General features: G+C 38.9%; 1 protein-coding gene across 6 annotated transcripts in view; it reads left to right on the top strand.

Annotated features, from left to right (window-relative positions):
* The window catches only part of CCSER1 (coiled-coil serine rich protein 1), a 745,310-nt gene that overhangs the window by 74,077 nt on the left and 649,564 nt on the right, over positions 1 to 21,669 (top strand). For 5 of the 6 annotated variants that reach the window (XM_075421504.1, XM_075421503.1, XM_075421507.1 and 2 more), the window contains exons 2-3: positions 1,555 to 2,913; positions 5,285 to 5,472. In XM_075421504.1, coding sequence (XP_075277619.1) covers positions 1,599 to 2,913; positions 5,285 to 5,472 — 1,503 coding nt within the window. In that variant the 5' untranslated portion in view covers positions 1,555 to 1,598. The remainder of the gene's footprint in view (positions 1 to 1,554; positions 2,914 to 5,284; positions 5,473 to 21,669) is intronic. The other variant, XM_075421506.1, reaches the window with a different exon arrangement.

Raw genomic sequence — 21,669 nt, 5'->3', positions numbered from 1 at the left:
TAAAATTTGGGTTTCAATTGCAGGACCTGGGTATTGTGTAGGTTGGGTTTTAGCTTGTCATCAGAGATCACCAATGACTCCTAGGAATTAGTGACCATTCCCAAGCTGTTTCTGTCATCTTAAACTACAAAATAGCTTATTGATTCCTGGTGCTCATGAACATAGTGGCTGCCTGGCAGTGCATGTTCAGACTGGAGCTGTACTGGCTTTTTAAAAAAAGTGTTAACAATGCAGAAAGTACAGTCCAACGTCTAGTCACAGATAGTATCTAAACTTACTCGTTACCCTTTCTTTCACGGTAGTATAACATGTATGTAGTTTTATTACTCCTTAAATATTCTGTTTCCATTTTTATTTTTATATATATGCGTGCTTATATAGATACACTGTATAAATATATCTATTGTTCATAGATATTTGTTGTAGCTGCATAACACATATTAAATTGCTTGTTAGATGAATGAATTTGTTTTTGCACGTGACATACAAACATTCTTTATATAAATGACCTGATTTTTATTCCTATGTACTGAAAACTTGCAGCTCGTGAAGTTGCATTCAGGCATTATACCTACAGCCTCTCTTGTTCTCGTGATTATATATCACATGTTTTTATTGCTCCCTCTGTGGTCCTGTCTCTCGCAGCGGTAGTTTATTACAACGACAACAAAAAGGAGATAGAACTGGTATATTGTTCATAAAGATTAATTTTCTTCTAGTACATCTGCTGTGCTCATCAAAATAAGTTTTTATTGCTTAAATATTTATAAAGAAAGCCAAGTGTCTCTCTATAAAATACTTTTCACTAATTTAAAAAAGCAAGCAAAAATAGCTAATTATAAGCAAGTAGGCTACAAGAGGATTTCGGAGAGGTGTTCAAAGGAAACATTAAAGTTCAAATCTAGAACCATGATCCCATGTTTTGACAGTATATTCCTAGAACTTACAGTTCCTTAGGAAGAATTTTTGGTGGTGCATATTTTAGCTTGACTGCAATGCCAGCATTTTCTCTGCTGTAAGGTGATACATACAGGCTTTGGCAGCAGCACATAAAAGAATTAAAAATCCAACAGAAAATCCAGTGAAGACTGGAAAACTTAAATCCTCTTCTTTCTTGCAAAAATCTGAGTACTTAAGAACAAAAAGAATGTTTTGTTCTACACAGATGATGAAAAATCAAGCCTCTTCTAAGAGAGCTTACAGTTTATAAGACTTGTCCAAAGAACTTACAAAAACAAGGACATTTGGGTGATATATTTGTGTATCTTCCGGCATGTAGATTTTATACTGTTACCCAGTGTGATCTGAATTATATATCATATATAATATTGTATCTGTCATCTGTAGAATGTTTTGAACTGTATCTTTGCTCAGCTGCTGGGTTTTCAATGCTGCCTATTGAACATCACTTCAGTAAGACATATGCTACAACTTGCAGCTGTATGTAAAATTGATGTTGGCATCTCATGTATTTAGGCTGACTTAAAGCCTGTTCAAGTGGACTTTGAGGCTGAATCATTTATCTTCTTTTTTTTTTTTCCCCTCTCATTCTAGATTAGTTTATTGGCTGCGAAGAGCCACGGACACTTTGTGCCCTGATGGGGGACTCAGGATCCAGACGATCAACTCTAGTATCTCGGTTGCCAATATTCAGGAGAAGTATTAGCCGGAGACACGACTCCCTTCCGTCCTCACCTTCTTCTGCTAATGCTATTGGTGTCCACACCTCCTCCCCATCCAGCACTAACTCCAGCTCAGGGAGCACAGGCAAACGCCGGAGTATTTTCCGCACTCCTTCCATTAGCTTCCATAACAAGAAAGGGAGTGAGCAGAAGGCTGACTCGGCTAGTCAAAACGTAAACATCTCAAATGGTGCCCAGTCCTCTCTCAGCACTTTTCAAAAACTGAGCTTAGAGGAGCACATTAAAAGCAGAGGAAGGCATTCGGTTGGCTTTGGCAGCTCACGTAGCAAGAAGATAACAAGGTCTTTGACAGACGATTTTGAAAAAGGGAAGGAGCCCTCAGCTAATAAGAACGTCTTTATAAATTGCATAAGCTCTGGAAGGAATGAGGGTGATGATTCAGGTTTTGCAGAGGAGCAGAGCCGAAACTCTGTCAAACAATCCACGCGAAAACTTCTCCCTAAATCTTTCTCATCGCACTACAAGTTTTCCAAACCAGTTCCAGAGATTCAGTCAGTTTCCTCTGTGCAGCAGTCCAGGTGCCTGCTGGAGGTTAAATCACATGTGGAGAGTGAACCTGTGATCACCAAGTCCTCTCCTCCATGTTCGGCGGAGATGACAGAGTGCATGGGAAGCTCCTTGCAGTCCCCGCTGCTCTCAGCTGACCTCACGGCTGCCCAAACTCCCTCTGACTTCGTCACCCTGACAGAGGATTCTGTTTCAGAGGTTGATGCTCTGCCCAGCAGCGGAAATGGGGTGCTACTCGCAGAGGATTTTGGCCACGATGTCTCTACCTCTCAGACCTTCGTTAATCCTGCTGCTGCTCCTGCGAGGGAAGCTGATATGGTGGAAAGTACTGGTTATTCTGCTGGTGTATCTCCTGTGAGTCACGCAAGCTCATGTAGCGTTGAATCTAATAACTTATTCAAAACCTCAGCTGCTAATCAAACAAAAGTGTTGTTACAAGCCAGTGAACTACATATTAATGATGCCAGGCACATAGGAGAAATCAACTCGGCAAATGCACATTCAGAAACCTTTGTGTTACAGCGTGGAGAAGAACCGGTGATACTCTCTCCAAAGGCGCAGGAGTTGAGTGGGGACAGAGATGAAAGCATGCCATCCAAGCACACGAGAGAAACAATTCCTGTAATGGAGTCTAAGATTGTTCCATGTTCTGAACCTCAGTTCTTTAAAACACAACACGGTTGTGGAATAAACTGTTCCAAAGGTATGTCTTGTGATCGTTTTGTTGTTGGGCTTGGTGGGGTTTTGTTGGCCTCAATTCTTCTGTAAGAATTTTTTTTGTCATGAAGTGTTTTTGTAGAGTTGCTAGTGCTAGCTAGGAAGTTCAAAATTTATGGACTGTGCCCTGCTCCTACAATTATAGGAATGAAACAAAAAGTCTATGGTTTTCTGAGTTCGTGTTTTACAGTTTGCTAATACCCATCAGTGCTGTTTGTTCATCTTATATTGATCTTGGTTTTGAAATCTTCTGACTCTTGCTTCCTGTATTCAACTGGTGTTACAGAGTAGGTTGGAGTGGATGTTTCTGTGGCAGAGTATGAGAGATCTTGGTTTTGCTTCCATCTGCAATAACGTTGTGCAAGTTCTCATTACATAATCTATGAAATGGAGGGAGTCAATTGCCATCTAATTTTCACGGTGGATCTTAAGCTTAGGAAAAGGAGTTTGGAAATATTAACGAGATGAAGTGGAAAGGCTGAGGCTAGAAATCCCAGTCTGTAGAGATGCAAATGAGTAAAAGCACCAGGCCCTTGAGTGAAGGACATCTGTTAGAAGACCGTTATCTCTGACAGTTTATTTTTTCAAACCAACCTAAAGACTGGTGCTTTCTTGCAAAATCCTGAGGCTGTATCTGGTGGGCCAAAATTTGTGAGAGTTAACAAGACCATGTTTATAGCATTTATGTTAGAAGATGAAAGAGTGTAAACTCATATGAATTCATACCCATCTTTTTGCTTGGACGTTTATCTAGGCATATAGATTATAGGCAAACAAAAGCAATCTTGCTTTTTGAATTATTTGTCACTGTAAGACTTGGTTGGATATCTTGTACATAAATACCAATATAAAGTCAAATTAAACCTGCTAAATTACCTTTCCCTCAGAACGTTAGTCAACTGGGAGAAAAAAGATTTCCATTTATATGTGTTACTGGTCCTGAGCACTCAGTTGGTCTTCCTTGCTGCTGTGGCTTATCTGTGAATGATCGTCCTTTTGAATCTGGCTTACTAGAGCATACTGCAGAACAGCAAGCGAGCTGCTTGGAGTGATGTTTAGAAATACACAGTGCATTTGAAACTCCTGCATCGGCAGTTGTATATGTAATCTGTATTTCTGGAAGGAAGCTGACTGAAGTTGAAACTGATAGAGGGATTTTTGTAAATAGGTTTCATGTTCACAGAAAGACTAGAGCTAATGCTGCGCAGTATAAGAGTCACTGATTAATTGTTTGGGTTTTATAGTTCTTTTCAAAATGCAGGGTTTTTTTAACTTGTGTGGTGAAGAATGTATTTAAAATTAGAAACTGGCTAAGCATACAAAGGGGCCATTGAAAAAAGATATAAAATCCTGCCATATGAAATGAAACAAATATAGGAAAAGCTTACCTGGCATTCAGTACGATATGGTTATAAGTAGCTATATCTGTTACAGACAAACTGGTTGAACATTTGGTTTTGCTAAAACAGTGTTTAAAACCAGATGTGAATGCAAAATAATTCTGTTAATTTTCTTGGGTAATAGATATTTTCTCTTCTGTAGCTGGTCTCATAGCTGATGTTGTTATAGATAGTATCGTGAACGTGACATTAATGTATGAGCAGGTTTGGTGTGCCATAAATTTCTTAGTATAGCTTTGTATATTCTTATGTGATACGGATTTCTTTGAAGAGCCTTAGAGAAAATGTCTGTTCTCTCACAACAGGCAAAAGAAGAGAAGATTTTCTGTGTTACATTTATTTTCTCTTTCCCCATCTCTAAATTTGCCCTAACTCCTCCAAATGTAATTTTTCTCCTCTGCTCTGGTGTGTTGTTATTTAACTGATGTGGGGGTCTAGGATTCAGCATGCTGGCTGCAGGCTGGGTTTGGAGGGCACGGATACAGAGCTGAGCTCGGAAGGACGAACAGAAACCAAAACCAGTGTGTGTATCTGTGTTCTGTGCAGTGGTAACGAAGCTGTAACCTGGACTTGCCTTGGGACGCAGGGTAAGGCAGGTTGGGTTTTGGCACCAGTGGACCAGTGATAGTTTCTCTGGTGGATTTTACTGGACAGGGGTTTGAAGTGTCCAAGAACAAGGGGAAGAGGAAAGGATGGAGCAAACGTCCTTCTGGATTCTGTGAGGAGCTGTGGACTGGATTGTAGCATGCGGAGTGTGCTAGTCGTTGGGGGCTGAACAGCAAACTGGTGGCCCAGGTGACACTTTTACCTAGGAAAGCAGGATATGCTTTCTACAGAACATCTCTTATGTGACTGCCTTTCAATGTAAGCATTTCAAGCAAAGCAGTGTTCTCATTAAGAATATATTTGTAGAGGGTAATTGTCTGTAATAATTGCTAATTGCTTCTCTGTTTGTAGTTGACCTTGCCAATAGCTTCAGTCCATACCGAGAAGGCAGATTTGTTGAGAAACGACTGAGATCCTCTTCAGAAGGTACTGCTGGAGGCAGTCGGCTGATCATAAAACCAAAGGATGGAAATACAGAAGAGCTGAACAGCCTACGGAAGCAGAGAGCAAGCTCATCCTCTTCAAAAATGAACAGCATGGTGAGTTTTATTCCCATATGCAGAAGTTTTTTTGTGATTGTTGTAACTATAATGAGAAGCACCAACTTTACAAGTAATGGATGGTAAAAAGGGGGGAGGGAGGGAGCTGTCTCAGGCTTCCAAAATGTGCTCCAGTCTCGGCTTCAGATATTAAAAGTATTTTTTTTTTTTCAGGGTGTGGCATTGTGAGAAGTTTTGTATGATTTTGGTGAAGAGATTCTTGTTGTCAGGCTTTGATGATTTGCCTGGGAGTAAAATACTGGGAGCGGGAACTGCAGCAAAATTTGATATGACTGTTTCTCAGTTTAAATACAGTGGGCTACTCTGTGGCAATGTTTTGTTGTTACTGTGTTAGTTATTTCATGGACTTATGTCTGGTATGATGGAGATGAGATTCAGACTAGAAGTTGGATAGAGAGGAAGCTCTCTGTAAGGAGGCTCATTTCAACGGTCTGAGTGGTCCCTTTTGAAACCGGTGACAAGTTTGAATGCTTTCACTCTGAGCATAAGGTAAGGAGGAGAGGAAAGGATCTCTTCTGAGAACCCTCGAGGGTCCCAAGGACTGCAGAAGCTAAGGCAGATCAGATAACTGCAGAAGAGTACTTTTGAAACATCTGCAGTGACACAATAGTAGAGGAACTGACTGACTGACAAGTTTGTGCTTTCCTATAGCCAGTGAGAATAAACATTTTAAGATGAGTCTAATTTATACTTATGCGTATGCTCTCCAGTGAGAGAAATAAAGAAGATGTGAAGACTGAACATCTACAGCAATGGCATCCACTCTTTATCTTATGGGAATCACTAAAACAAGTTTTATGGCCATGGTTAGTTTGAAATATTTTATTCAATACTCTAGCTGAAAAAAGAAGGATTCATTTTGTACCCGCATCTGAAAAGAGCTTTCCATAGAAAGTGAAAAGCTCCATGTTTTTACCCCTGCCTAGGTTTGCTAAACAGATGCATGAATAAAGAGGGTTTTCCTTTTTAGGTTTACATAATAGCCATTTTGTTACAATGATGCAGGACCAAACACATCCCTGAGAGACCCAAATGTGAACACAACTGCCTTTTCTAAGAGACAATTTTTGCAGTTTTTCAGAGATGTGAAACTGATTGGTACAGACTGATTGTTAGATTTCTAGTTACATGCTCTTTTGGTGTAGTTTTACAGGCTAAAACAAAAACTCAACTCATAACATTACTTAACTTTTATGACCGTGTACTGCTTTGTCTGCCACTAAACATAGCATCTTCTGTCTCACCCGAGAGAGCCAAGGAAGGCTGAAATTGTCTTTCTCTGTGAGATTTGCCAATACCGGTCACTGGTCGGTCATTTAAAAATAGGTCCCAGAGAAGTATCTCATTTAGCATGAAATCCCGTTTTAGATACTGTGGCGAGAAATCGGGGTTTGGGGGTTTCTCAAGAGGATGTGAAATGTGTCTTTTGTCTTGGTAAATCTCACTTGCATGCCTGAATCTATCTTCCAAATGTTCCTTTGTGGCTAGGCTCATTAGTGCTGCTGTGGGTGGCAGGAGAAAATTATATCAGTACCAAGCACATTCTTACTACGTATGGCCGCTGCACAACGGATTTTCAGTGTCCTGAAGCAATCATCACTAAAGACACTCAACTAAAATGGAAGTAGTTGATGTCTTTTACAGAAACACTTGTCTGTACACTGAGTTTGTGTAAACCTGGGCAGACTGGATTACCTGCACTTCAATGGCAGGATTATTCTCTTCTTAGCAGTATCAGATTGTGCAGTATTGTCAGTGTTCACTGATCAGTTTTATACTATCTGAAAGGGCAGGAGGCAAATGAATTTTAGGAAGGAGAAGATTTTCTACATCTGCCTTTCTTGTTTCTAGATTGTTGCAAACTTGGCAGGTGAAGTAGTACAGTAAGGCAAAATTTATTTCAACAAAAAACCCTTGATTTTTTAATATTTTTTTATCCACTGAATTATTACACTCTGACATACAACATAGAAATAAAGAGGTAGAGTTACTAAAGAGTAGAAGAAACCTTTGTGCTATTAGAGCGTATAGCTATAGTGTGTTTTTCTGTTTTTGCAGGAAGTTCACATCCAAATATCAGTGAATAACCTCTTGTTTTTCCAAGCCAGAAAGAACATGATGACATTTAAAGATGCTGTTTCATGTAGGCATAGAGAGAGCATTACACAGATGTAGTTCCTGCCCTAAAAAGCAGGTTAACAATGGCAGAGGAAAAAAAAGATTAGCGTCTGAGAAACGGTTCTTCCTCCTAAAGAACTTGCTCAGCAGAGAGTTCTTGCATGATTGGCAGTGCTCTTTTAGGAGGCGATCGGTACACACTTGGATAGGTGGATCTCCTAAATACCGAGAATATTTACCAAACCTACAAAGATGGTCACCACCTCCCCACAAGTGGCGTTAACTCACTTGTGAGATGCTGAAAGTAATTTGTAATATGGACAAGAGCAATGCTACTCATAAATGAGACGTAGGGAAAGAAAGAAAGTCTTTCAAAATAACTCTGCAAAAGTGCCAATTTCGTAGCGATATAACTAATGAACTGAAACAGACGCTTGAGATTACCTGTTTAGATCACTAATTTTGCGTGGTTTTCACCCCACTAGTTTAAAAGCTGTCGTGCTTGCAGTGACCGGCTTCTGCCACGAGATGCCACCGTTCCACTAAAAATGGGTTTAAACGTTAGTATTGCGTTGTTGCACAAAGGGTGGGAACTGCAATTCAGGGCACGTTTTTGGAACCGTTTAATGTTGATTAGCCTGTGCAGCATAATAAACCCTTTTCAAATGAACATAGTTGGTACTAGTGCAATTCAAAGAGATTCATACTGCTATAGAAACACTGGTCATTCAAATGTTCCAACTATGAAGTCAGCAGTTACAACTTATTAAATAATTAGACATAGCGTATAGACAAGTTAACTATGTCTCAGAAGATTGATAGAGGCTGTGGATGACCTCTCTATTCTCTAACTAGATGGTTCTTCTTTTCCAATGTGTAAGAGAGGCAAAAAGAAAGAAAGAAAAATGCAAAGTAGCATGGTAAAAGACCTGAATGACCTGAAATATGCTGCCCTGCAAGACCAAAGAAAAAAACATAGTGGGTAGTTGAAATGTAGGAGAGAATTAGAATAACTATATTGAAAAATGCAGGATCCAGGCCTTCAGATCACTGTAAGTATGTTCTGTAAGAGGGTTAAGAGATGGAGCAGCAGGAAAAAAAAGAGTTGATATGCTACAATACTTAGAATCAACAGCAGAAATGTGTGTGTGAGCAACAAAACTATTCATCACTTCTCATAATACTGGCTAAGGTAGAAAACTATCACCCTGATGAGTACTCAAGAGGAAAAGTAAAAAAATAAAAAAAGCTGTTTTTTTTTTTTTAAAGTGACTGATAGAGATTTTAAAATGCTAACAAATTAGTCGTTAAAACCACATGGTCATGAAGGATGATATGAGTGAAAGTAGCTGCATGTTACTACAAGTTATAAAAAAGTTCAGAGAATTGTTGGACCTCCTAGACCACACTGCCCAGCTTCAAGACGTGGGCTGCGCTGTGCTGTATACACATGTGTTTTTACTCTTTCTAGAAATGTGACTGCATATATGCAGTACAACGAGACTGTCCACATACATTTAGCTCTCACAGACCTGCCTTTCTGCCTCTGCAATTATTTACAGAGAAGTAATTGTGTGTCTGTGACTGCTCCGTTGTCCACACCTGGCTATCAGCATATGTGCGACATGACTAAAAGAAACCTGATTTTTTGACTCTTTCCTGTCTCAGTGGCTGAACATTACCACTGTCCTTTCTGTTCTGCAGGCCTGTGTTTTTCTGGACACTCTGCTGAGCACAGGTTTTTCTTCAGTTTCACATATTTGAGTGTTGTCCAAATGTTGCCAGTTTTTCGTGTCTTAAATTCAGCTAGAAGTTTTCATCCTTGCAGGTAAAAATTTTTGTGCTTGCCCTCAGTGCTGCATCGTCCTCTCCTTTTGCCTAGAGCAAGGCAGCCTTGCCTACTTGTGTCAGTCCAATTAGAGCTGCACAACTTATTTTTCCGCATTGTTGCTTTGACTGTACCATTTCTTTCTTTGTGTCTTCCCCACGATTCCAATATGTTAGATAAAATTGCTTGTTACCAGTTAAAGGACTTGCACGGCCTAAGGTCATCCCAGCTTTTTTCCCTCAGCTTTAGCAGTTACCACAAAACTTTCTTCATTTCCTTTCTCAGTTTTCATTTTATTTTTTTGCCTTGCCTGTGAGTAACAACACAGTACTGAACTATGGTAATTCTGCAAGATGCATGCCGGTACTCTATTACTGATTTTCTTTTTTTTTTTTTTTTGCTTATCCATCCCATCCTGACATGTAGGCAAAATTCCGTTTTCCTCAGGCTTATGCTGTGCTTATTATGTGGGGATGCTCTGAATAAAGTAACATCTCAACAAGTATATGTATAATATAAATAAAGAACAGTATATGCAAAAAACAATGTTGGAATACAGGGTGGTATTCTGTGGGCTACTGCAGGATTCAACTGGATAATGGGAGGAGTTGAATGTCAGCTAAACATTAAATTTGCTCAATTAATGATTGATCAATTTAGTGTAGAGAGGGCTGTCTGGAACTTTGGGAAGACATAACAAAGGTAAATGATTGACACAGAGATAGTGAGATGCTAGCAAAAGAGAAAGCTGGAAGAGTTTGAAATTCCTACTGTACCTCTTGAGGGAGCAGAAAGGCAAAATATAGGTCACTTTAATGGAAATGTGTTATCACCCCTGCTTGGAATGTCTGTAATAATTATCTAATTAGCAGCTGGTGTCTAAATTTTAGTTAGGTGTCCTGGATATTCTATGTGAGTCACTGTACATAAGTTTTGTTACCTAGATGATTTGGGGTGACTTAGCAACAAATAGTCAGGTTTTTAGTATACTTCAGAAGTAGTACTTGCAATATGGAGCAAGTATCCAAACTACTGTATTCAAATCTATGTTTGTGTTTGATATTGTACGTTATGAACCAGTATCCAAATCTGCAACTCATGAAAGTGTGATCAGTGCTTCTAACAGATTACTACTGTTTTGTGAGTAGTTTTATTATCAAGAACCAGATCTAACCTAGTTGCTATGTCATGTGAGAAACAACAGGTTCCTGTGCCCCCATGGTCTTCAATGAATGTACACAAATAAGGGCTAACAGGTTTTTTTATGTTCCTCTTCTTTATGCTGCGTAGTATGAGATTTTACTGGTGTTTGATGAAGCACTGAGCATGGGTAAAACTAAACTGGCTGCTAGTCTAGGGAGGATTGAAGTGATTTTCATATTAGCTCCAGGTTGCTTTAACATTATTTTCTCCTACATTTTTCTGCTTGAGTATGGGCTTGACCTTCTCCTTCATGTCTTTGGACAGTCTATGCTGAGAGCATTTGGAGGCTGAGATTTTTATGCAATCTGTGGCCAACCCATTACGTGGAAGATGCTATTGAAATTACACGTGTTGAATGGCTTATGAGTTACAGTGGGTAACCAGTTGACTTAAAAGTAGAATTGAAGGTGATTGTTTTTGTGACCTGCAGAGGCTTGAGAAAACCCTATGGGGTACACTGTCCATCTGTAGGCTGGAGGCACATCAATGATTAATGTCTTAACAACAGATAAGCTTCTGTCTTGACAGCCTGCATTGGAAAGGCAGCGAATGAAAGGTTATGGAGAGGATCAGAGTGCGCAGGGTTTCAGTTCGGGTTCAAAAAAAGCCCAAAACAAACCAGCCTTTTTCACATATGCCAAAGCTGTTAAGAAATTATGAACCAGGTAAGCAAAATGCACAAGCTCTAATGTCCTCTGTACAACCTTTTTTAGAACTAACAAGATTATGTTTTCTCTGAGTAACAGCACCCTGTTGTTAACTTGCTGTACATGTATTATCTCTGATATCTGTGATGTTCCTACAAGTTTTTTTCATAGTTAAAATAGATGTTACATTTTGTTTTATCACTGAATTATAGTATTTCTGCTTAATTCAAATTAATCTTGGCTGTGCTGGGCTTCTCAAGGGAGAATATTTAGGAACATCAATTCTTACTGAACTGTTCAAGCAAACTCTGTAAGGCAGCGGTTCACCACCCTTCATGTGAAGTGGACTTGACAGCATTCATTTATAACTAGCTTTGTACTAATGTAACAAAATTTCCCCTTTTGCAATGAATTTGATGTTTTGCTCCTTTGTGGAAAGAAACCATGCAAGCCATTTAAAGCAAGAACTGTCAGGACTGCTTTGATAGTATAAGGCTGCACAGTGCTATCTGAATAGGAACAGACCACTGATTGTAGGTAAGCAGTAATTTGTATCTTGTATTCTTAATTTAGCATGGAGAAAGTGCCTTTCACATACTATTAGCATAAAAAAAAATAGAAACGGCAAATTGATATTTAAGCTTTTTGTCTGTAATTTTTAGGTCAACTAGAAACTTTTCAGCGAATACCCTGTGGGAAATTAATGTCTGTAGTGTAATATACATTTCTTAACATCTTAAGAGCTTGTAAAAATGAGATCGCAGTTGTTAGACACTTTGAATTAATTATTGAGATCAAGTAACTAACAGAAATTAATTTGGATGTGACTTAATACTTAAGCTATAATGTTCTATGCACTTCTTTAAGGACATAATCATTATAGCCAAAAAAAGGGTAAACTGTTTTTCTAAGATTGGTGCAGTTATTCTGACTGAATAGAGTTGCATTAATACAAGTAGAAGGTAGGGTGAGTTATCAGCACTTTTAAATCCCAGAGTAATCCTGGTAGTGGATGGATGTGGTGTTACATAGTGACGATAGGATGGAATTAGTTCTTTTAGTTCTGTCGTGGGTTAACCCCAGCGGGCAGCTCAGCACCATGCAGCCGCTCGCTTACTCCCTACAGCAGGGTGAATTGAAAGGGTAAAAGTGTGAAAACTTGTGGGTTGAGATAAACAGATAAAGCAAAAGCTGCACGCAAGTGAAGCACAATAATGAATTCATTCACTACATCCCGTCAGCAGGCAGGTGTTCAGCCATCTCCAGGAAAGCACGGCTCCATCATGCGTAATGGGTACTTGGGAAGATGGATGCCTTAACTGTGAATATCCTCTGCCTCCTGCTTCTTTCCCCCAGCTTTATTGCTGTGCAGAACACCATATGCTATGGAATATCCCTTTGGTCAGGTGGGGTCAGCTGTCCTGGCTGCGTCCCCCTCCTCAACCACTTCCCCACCCCCAGCCTACTTGCTGTTGGGCCGACGGGAGAAGCAGAAAAGGCCTTGACACTGTGCAAGCACTGCTCAGCAATAGCTAAAACATCCCACTGTTATCAACACTGTTTTGGTCACAAATCTAAAACGTAACACCATACAAGCTACTTTGAAGAAATTTAACTGTATCCCAGCCCAAAGCAGTACAAGTTGGATATCTGATATTTCCTTCTGAAATTCTTGTATAGGAGTACTTGCTGTAAGTATTGTGTGAACTAACTTACAGGGGACTGCACTTTTAAAAGTACAAATAAGTGTCATCTGTAATGTGATATGTTTATTTTTCTGTTTTCATGTTTTTCTGAAATACTTAGCTGTTTATTGAAACTCAAAAATGTGAAGTGTAAAACGCACCCAATTAATGGATTTTTGTAACAAAACACACTTCTGTTCTAGTCTCTTTACAGTCCCCAAACATTTTTTCCAGTTAATGGTAAAAGAAAGTTTGTTCCAAAGCTGGTTATCTTTTGAGTTGATATTATTTTTAAGGATTTCGTTTCCCGTGTAAAGGGAAAGATTTCTTTCTACACAGAAATATCTTGTAAGGTGTTAAAATACACAATAATGATCAATATTTTTTGAACAGGTATTTATATTTGCCAAACAAAAGCAGCTTTGGTCTTTTTCTATTTTATTTTACATTTTACTTTCCCATCCATTATCGCATTTTCCACAAGCACAACATGTTCTGGGTACAGGCGAGTACTGTAGCAAAATTCTTATGCAGTGCTGTTGAAAAAAACCCCAACATTTTATGGTCTTCAGTCTGTTTGTGCATGGAGGCTACTAATCTGCACGTCACCACCTATGTGCTTGTCCAACGAAACAACTTGTTTGTGGTGAAGACCTTTACCTTCTGCTTAGTGCCCGTCATGCTGCAGAGATGTGAGAGAGGTCAGGGATTTAGAAAGGATTAAACAATCCTCTGACAAATCTAACCAATACTCTTTACTGACTCTCACAATACATTGATCAGTGGTAGGAGAGGATCAGAATCACTGAGGTTGGAAGGCACCGCTGGAGGCTGTCTGGTCCAACACCTCTGCTCAAAACAGGGTCAGCTAAGATTTATGCAGGGACGTATGTAGTTAGGTTTTGAATATCTCAGAGGGTGGAGAGTCCAGAACCTCATTTGGCAACCTGTCCAGGTGTTTGTTTGGCTGCCTGGTTTAAAAAAAAACACAACTTTTTCTTGGATTTCTTGTATTTTGATTTGTACCTTCTCTTCTATTCACTGGGCACCACTAAGAGGAGTCTGGGTCTGTCTTCGTTACTCCCCACGACCGTCCTTGTATGTCAGGTGCTCAAAGCCTTCTGATGCTGGGAAGAGGTGAGAGTCCAAGGTTGAACTGCAATGGCAGGGAGCTGTGGGGGGTACTGAACAGCACTGCTTTGACACCTCCCATTGCTCTCCCAATTCATTCGTTATGCTGGTGCGCTCTGCCCAGTCATGCTCTGCCTGTAAACATGATGGAGTGGGAAGAAGACATAAACTCACAGGAATTGTCCTCATGTGTGCATGCACCCTCTTATATTTCCCCACCCTACTGTGTGGGCCAGGTGTGCCAGGGAAAGGAGGGGGCTGACAGGGAGCTCCTGTGATGTGCTACAGTGGTGGATGGGAAGGTAGAAGTGTAAGGAAGGGGAGGAGGCAACCAGGACCCTAACAAGGGTTGCTAAAGGAATTGTAAGAGGTAGCACAGCCTGATGTACTGTGTGCTTGCATACTGGGATCCCTTTGTCATTGTAGAAGGGCTGCAGGTCAGGGGAACCTGAGAGTTATCACTGGTGGAGACAGGCTATAGGGTTATGTGATAGTGTGGCTGACCTAATGCCAGTATTTGAATTACTACACTTGAATTTTAAATAAAAGAGGAGTCGTTAGGCAATGAGTAATATACTTAAGTAGAAAAATGTTTCTATCCAGTATTGGTAACAGAAAATACTTCTTAAGAAAAAAAGGTAAATTATATTATTTTAATTCTTTCCATGCACTGGGTGATTACTGTTACGTCTTTTATCTTGGGAGATGCCCTTAGCACTGGCAGTATTTTTGCAGCTGAGGTATTTCTTCTCAGGTTAGCACATGCGAAATAATACATACAATAGGAAAAGAGAAATCACTAGGTGACTTCTCTAAGGGAGACAGTTAATGGAGAGCTAATTCACTGAAGTTGAAATTTATGACTAGTGAGTAACAATTAAATAGTGTCAGGTTTTTCATAATGTAGGTCAGATGATTCACAGGTAGCTTGCACTCACTTGGTTTTTATGAAAATAAAAATTAAAAATTGCCCCGGTCTTGTTCGTAGAATGACTAATTTAGTTCCTGTCCTTTCTTGTGCATATCATTTCTTGCTGTTTAGGTCCCTTGAACAGCGTGACCAAGAATGGCCTTGTGGTGAGAGGTCTGCAATGCTTTCCCATAAGCTGCCTATTTGTATTCTTTTGCTTACATGACAATAAACTAGGAATGAATACAGTATATTTTCCCCCAGGCTATAGCAGTTCAGGGTAGGGTGCTTCTTCCAGGCCTTTGGTCTCTTTGATTGATAAAAAAAAAGTAATGAGGTGAGAAATGGAAATGCTGTTGGGTCACTTGTATGGTCATTGTATTTGCAGCCCTTCTTGTCTTGCCAGTGTGTTGCTGGAGGCAATGCTGGGTGAACTCTGGGTTAAGGACGTGGCAGTGGCTGGAAAAATAGCTGCAGACCCCAAAAGCTTGCCCTTTAGAACAAGAGTGTTTTCTGATTTAGTCAAGTGCCTGGTAGCCTGTTAAAGACTCAGGATCACATTTTGCATGATATATTACTGATTGATATATTGAAATTAGGATTGGGAATGCTTATCTAGGTTAATTCACCTTTTACCGGAGTAACAGGCAAAAATATGTCATTCAGGAAAGGAATGAGATGTTAAAACACATTTTGTTGCCTCAGAGATAATTTTCTGTATTCATAGGATTCATTCAGTAGTACTAATAAAATTCATTGAAATTATATAAGCCTGGTGAATAGCTTAATATCTTTCTTTTTAAATGTTCATAACTCACTGGATAGATGTTTTCATTAAAAAGCCACGCACAACCTCCCAAACAACTCAAACCTTTCTGAAATTAATACACTTTAAATTCAGGACAGGAATGCGTATTTTTGTATTTGAGTTCTTGAGAAAGAAACAAACATTTTGCATTTTTGTGCTTGGAGAAGCTTTCTTGATTTTGAAGAATATTAGTGTCAGATAATTGTCTAGGATTTATAGTTACATAAACAGTCTGGATAGCTGTTGTGATTTGGAGCTGATTGGCAGTCAGGGGAATACTGGTGTTTGAGAAGTAGTAGTTAGTAATAGCTGGAGCGATTCATTGCATGGCACTTACTTAAAATGCAATGGTTGGTACAAAAGAAAACGTGGGGAGGGGAGTTAAAATGTTTAGTAACAGCCTGCTTCAGGATCTTGAAGATTTGGATGTGGAGTTTTAACCAATCCAAGGCTAATGGAAGATTGTTCAGCAAAGTCTATTTTTGTTGCTCAGACAGATATCTTGGACAAAAACAGGGGCTTCAATTTTTCTTACTTGTTTTTTATTCATATGCGTGTTTTAAGTTACTCCCACATGCTCACCCTGTTAACGTCTGATCCTGTAAAACAGCACTGTAGCAGAACTCACGTTGACTCCTACAAGATTCTTCACTGGATAGCTTTTTGAAGTATATGAAAGGAAATGAGGTTAGTTTTGACTGCTTAAAAAATCAGAAGTTTGCATTAGTGTGAGAAGTCTCCTGTCATATTTTTTTGGTGTGTTGTAGTTGATAAAAGTAAAACCCCACAGTTTTGCCTTAGTTACTCTAACCTGAAGTGATAAAATTTTAAGTGTTTGGAATATATTTTGAAGAAATTATCGCAAAATAAGCATTGTGAAACTTGTATGTATTAAAGTGAGTAAGTAGTGGGAGAGAACACTTAGTTAAATGAAATTGTCTTCATAAATCCGCAGACTTGACAGACTGTTATCCTGGCAGACTTTTGTCTTTATAAATTTGCCAACTTTTGGAATCTGGCCACGTACTTGAGTGAATGAAGTGGGAGTGGGGAGAGTGAGGACCTGATCTAGAGAGGAGTGAGGAGGCTAAAGAAAGGTTAGGACTTACTGGAGGATGGGCTATGCTCCCATTCAAAAATGGGGAGGATTATGAAGGGCTGATGATGAGAGGAAGGGTAGAAAGTAAGAAAATGGGGATGATATATGGGGTGGTGTTCACCACAGGTAACAAGGAAAAGGAAGCCATGAAGCTGGATGGTTGGACTTGATGATCCTAGAGGTCTTTTCCAACTTATGATTCTATGAAGCATTGGGAAGGAAAGAAGCTTCGAGGAAACTTGGGGCTAGTAGAGCTCTGAAAGTTAAGAGGATGGGAAGTAGGTCAGTGGAAGGAGCTGGAGAACCTGTCTATATTTTTGTAAATCAGACAGGAGTCGAGGGAGAAGCTGGGAACTAAATGGGTCAAGACCTGACAGAACTGGTTGTCAAGAAAAATTTGTAACCTTTCTGTTACCTGAAATATTGGAATCCAGGGTTTAGCCTTACTTTCTATGAAGATTTCCTCTAAGGGATGTTGTGTAGAGGAAGATAAGGTAGCCTGTAAAACATGCATCGTTGGCCACAACCTGTCAGGCATTTTAGCTGAAAGTGGGAAGTGATGCAATTTTTCTGCTGTTAAGTGTGGCAGTGTGCATGGTAATATAAGTATTTTCATATTTTGATTAATCACATTTTAACAGGGTTTTTCCTCTAGATAAGAAATTGTCATTTTTGTCTTTACCCTTTAAGGACAGATGTGACATGGAAAGCAATTTGATCTTGTTATCAAAGCTGTACCTTTTCTTTTGAAAAACTTTTGCCTTCTCTGAGTGAAAATTTTTGCATCTTGATTTATAGAGATTTATGCCTATAACTTTCATTCATATTAACTCTGATTAAGTTAAATCACAAAGTATCCCCAACACCAACATCTTCCTTAATTTCTTAATTCAAGTCTTTATGCAAAACACATTTTCTCCTTTCTGATGTGACAGTTAGGTGCTCTTATTGCAATAGACCACAATATTTCTTTTTTTGTATCTTTTTCTTCTTTCACCTGGTATTCACCAGGTGCAACTAACTGTTTTCACATCTGTTGTTTAGACTTCACCTTTGTGTTCCTTAGTTTGCGTGCATATAACACGGGAAATATTTTTTTGTCTTTATTTTGTGCTGAAGGCTTATGTGATGAATTATTTCCTTAAATAATTTGTCATTCTTCAGGGCAATATCTAAAAATATAAATGCAACACATGAAAACAGATTTATGGACAATTTCTGAACAAGACTAAGGCTGTATTAAGTGGATTTAGATGGAGAGGTGAAAAAAAGCAGTCAGTAGAGACCACAAACTGTTTTACGGACAGAATTGTATCCAGGAGAGCATATACCTGTAGATAAAAAGTAATCTGAAATGAATTCTATATGCCAAAGGTGTTGATATTTCTAAGGGAATTATGAAACGATGTGGTTTCACCTGTTTATTCATGCTGTACTTTTACTGTTTTAACTCTATGCTTCAGGGCTTCAGCTGGTGAGAAATTTCTGTGGTCAAATATAACCAAGCTACAGCTGGATCAATTGACCCTGGTTTGGTTCACTGTAGTCATGGCCCCGTGCTGTAGGGAGCAATGCGGGCATAGGGGAATTGCTAGCTGATGGAGGAAAGTAGAGAAAACGTCTTTTTTGGCATCACTGGTAACTTGAAGTGCATGTCAAATGACACCCTTGTGCTGGAGATTGGAGACTGGCTGCTGCTGGTTATGTGGCATAAGATGGGTCTTGGAATGATGCAAAGATTTTGAGATGCCTAATTAATATGCCTTGTTCACACTTACACTATTAAACTGATCACCAGAGATATGGAGTCAGGACATTTTTTTTCCCCGCTGTGTCAAACAGAAGGTAACTTTTTGGAAATTTTGCTTTCCCCATAGGTTAGGATGTTGTTCTTTGTATTCTCCATTACTATGCCAGAGGAAGTGTGTGCCACTGTTAAAGATTAAGTGGCAAGAAAAATTAATAAAGTAAATTAAGACAGAGTCATGACTGGGCTTCAGATGCTGCTTGCTGCCAGGTACACGCTAAGGATGTGTGTTTTAAGTGACACAATGTCTGCTTAATGTAAATTATTTAAATCAACTACAAAATAATGCATAGGTTAACTTCTTTTTACACTGAATCACTTCTAAAGTTTACTGTTGGAAGAAGAGGTTGAAAAAAGAGGATTATCTTTTGTGATTTGATCACAGTGGGAAATTAATATGTCTTTTAAACAATCAGGCATCATTATTAATGACTGAGAACTACCTCTATTTCAGAGACAAGCTGTCAAGCTATTCATGCTGCTTTTCAAGTTTCAGAGAGCGGAAGGGAAGCAGAAGTAGAGTTAATTCCTTAAACCAGTACAGTTTAGTAACATGAAATGATCATAAGTGGTATATTTATATGAAATAAAGTGGTCCTGAGTTCTTGTGGATGTGTATAGTCATAAATACGCGTATATTTTTATTTACCTTGGTATTTCTAAAGTAAGAAAATCATGGAACAGTAAAATGTCCTTGTTACTTTTCTGTGCCCAGATGTAAAATCAGGAGTAAAATAACCCACCGAGAAGTGAGTAGTGACCCACAAAGCTTATTTGTGCAAATGCAATCTTCAGAATAGACAGATTCAGGGTGGGGGTTTGTGGATGTCGGATTCTTCACTGCCTGCATTAGGCACTGACGAGATGTTGAATCTCAGCATGTTAGTGTCTTTGTGAGGTTTTTATTTCAAAGAGATACAGATAGATGAATAAAAATCTTGAACTTAAGTGAAAGGAAGAGTCAGCCATTCAGCCATGGTTCATGAATCACAGCAGTTCTTGTTTTAGTAACTTGAGTTGGGAAACTGGATGCCAAACTATTCTGAACTGGATGCATTAAGTGGACTCAGCTGCCTACTGGAAGGACCTACAGGTGGAAGAGAATAGAACTGAAGCAGGGATGCTATGCTTACTAACACAAGAAAGAAAGGCACTATTAATGCATGGTTTTGCTCTCGGATAGCATTCACCCTTCTATACAGTCTGCATAACAAAGGCAATTGTGGTGTTATTAAATGGTATGAAGTGATACGGTGATTTCTTGAGACATATTTATTGCAGCACTGTAGGAGGTCTATAAGGTCTATTAACTAGAGAAGTTCAAAGATATTCATTGCGGTTCAACATTTATTTAAAAAAAATTCCATGCAGCAGGGTGTCTGATAAAAAGGTTTTGGGATCCTCTGTTCTCCCTGTAATGCACATTTCAGTTTGTTTAATGGAGCTCTCGTTTCTGGAACTAACACTTGAAGCTGCCGAAACTAAATTGTTCATGAGCCTGGTTGTTGTTGTGAGGAAAGAAAAAACAGTGATCCTATGGGAAAGTAAAAACTTTTTCATGTTTGGGTGCATTAATCATTGTTGCATGTTTTAATAGTTGGTGTACAAACTCATGGCTCGTTATTCTGGCTCTGTGTTGTGGTGGCAACCAGTATTTGTTTACCAAAAATACAACAAACATTACAGATTCTGTCCAGGGCTTTGTTCAAGCTTAGAATCGTTTGGCAAATAGCAAAGGAAGTTTCTGGTTTTATTCATTCTACAAATTTCAAAGGTAGAAAGAGGCAGCTTCAGGCAACATTTTTATGTAGATGTGCTGCAAGTTATTTTCATATTCAAGGTGAGTGGAAAGCAGTAGCAGATCCTAATGTGAATTAGGATTTGATTTCAGACCTGAGTTCCTTTTTAATATGCTGTTGCTACATACAGGGTTTGCACACTAGTGTTACAAAATCCACATGCTTAATAGGTATTTGTAGGGAATGGTCATACTTTGAAGTTCAGAGAATATGTAATGTTAGGAAGACTGAAATCATAAAAGTTTTAACTCTTATGGAAGGCTTCACAATAAAGATGAACTTGAATAGGAATATGTATGTTATGAGATTCCTGAGTATAAGTTCAAAGGATATATATCTATGAATAGAAGAAAAAATAATCTGTGTAATTGCTGGAGATATCTTCTATTTTACATTTTTTTTTCTTAGACAAACTGTTGGAAACTATTTTTACTAACAGTATTTCTAGACCAAAACCAGACTATTTAGTTCTTTCCTGTACTTGTGTTTACTAAGGTAAGAGGTGGTGCTATGCCCAAGCAGAAGGCAAGTATCAGCGCGTGTGGTATGAAAAAACTTCAGAGGTGGTGGGGTCACAAAGTAGAGTGGAACAGAGCATTTGCTCATGTGTGTGGAAGAGGTGATATCAAACAAATTCCTGGTACATATGTAGCCACAGGTTTCAACAGAAAAAAATATTAATAGATTGCTAGAGCTGGAAAGGACCATTCCTCTACCTAGACCTTTTGTGTAGGACATGTTATAAAACCCTACCAGTTGCCTCTGGATTAAGAGCAATGTGTTGTATTGGAGTAAAGGTACCGAAAGTATGAAGAGATGGAATGGCAGTGCTTTCACTGGCTTGGTTATTCCAAAGGTGTGGGTTATTTTTAAAAGAACAACAAACCAAAAACTATTGGAAAGAACAAGACTAATTCCTAAATTAATGTAGCTGTGTTTTCACTTCCAGCTGTTAGGCCTCAGTTTGTCTTAAGTACCTAGAATTAAGGGCATCTTTTAGTGCCTGGCATTTTTCTGTCCATTAAAAACGCTTTTAAATTGTAAAGAAACTTACCTTCTTGGTATGTTCTTCTTTTCAGCTGAACAGATTGAAGTCTTTACATATCTTACTTTGCAGGGTATTTTGAGAATTTTTATTGGT

This window comes from Opisthocomus hoazin, chromosome 5 (assembly GCF_030867145.1).
Source record: "Opisthocomus hoazin isolate bOpiHoa1 chromosome 5, bOpiHoa1.hap1, whole genome shotgun sequence".
NCBI lineage: Eukaryota > Metazoa > Chordata > Aves > Opisthocomiformes > Opisthocomidae > Opisthocomus > Opisthocomus hoazin.
Note: the sequence above shows the minus strand (reverse complement) of the source record. Positions and strands in the feature narration are given on the sequence as shown.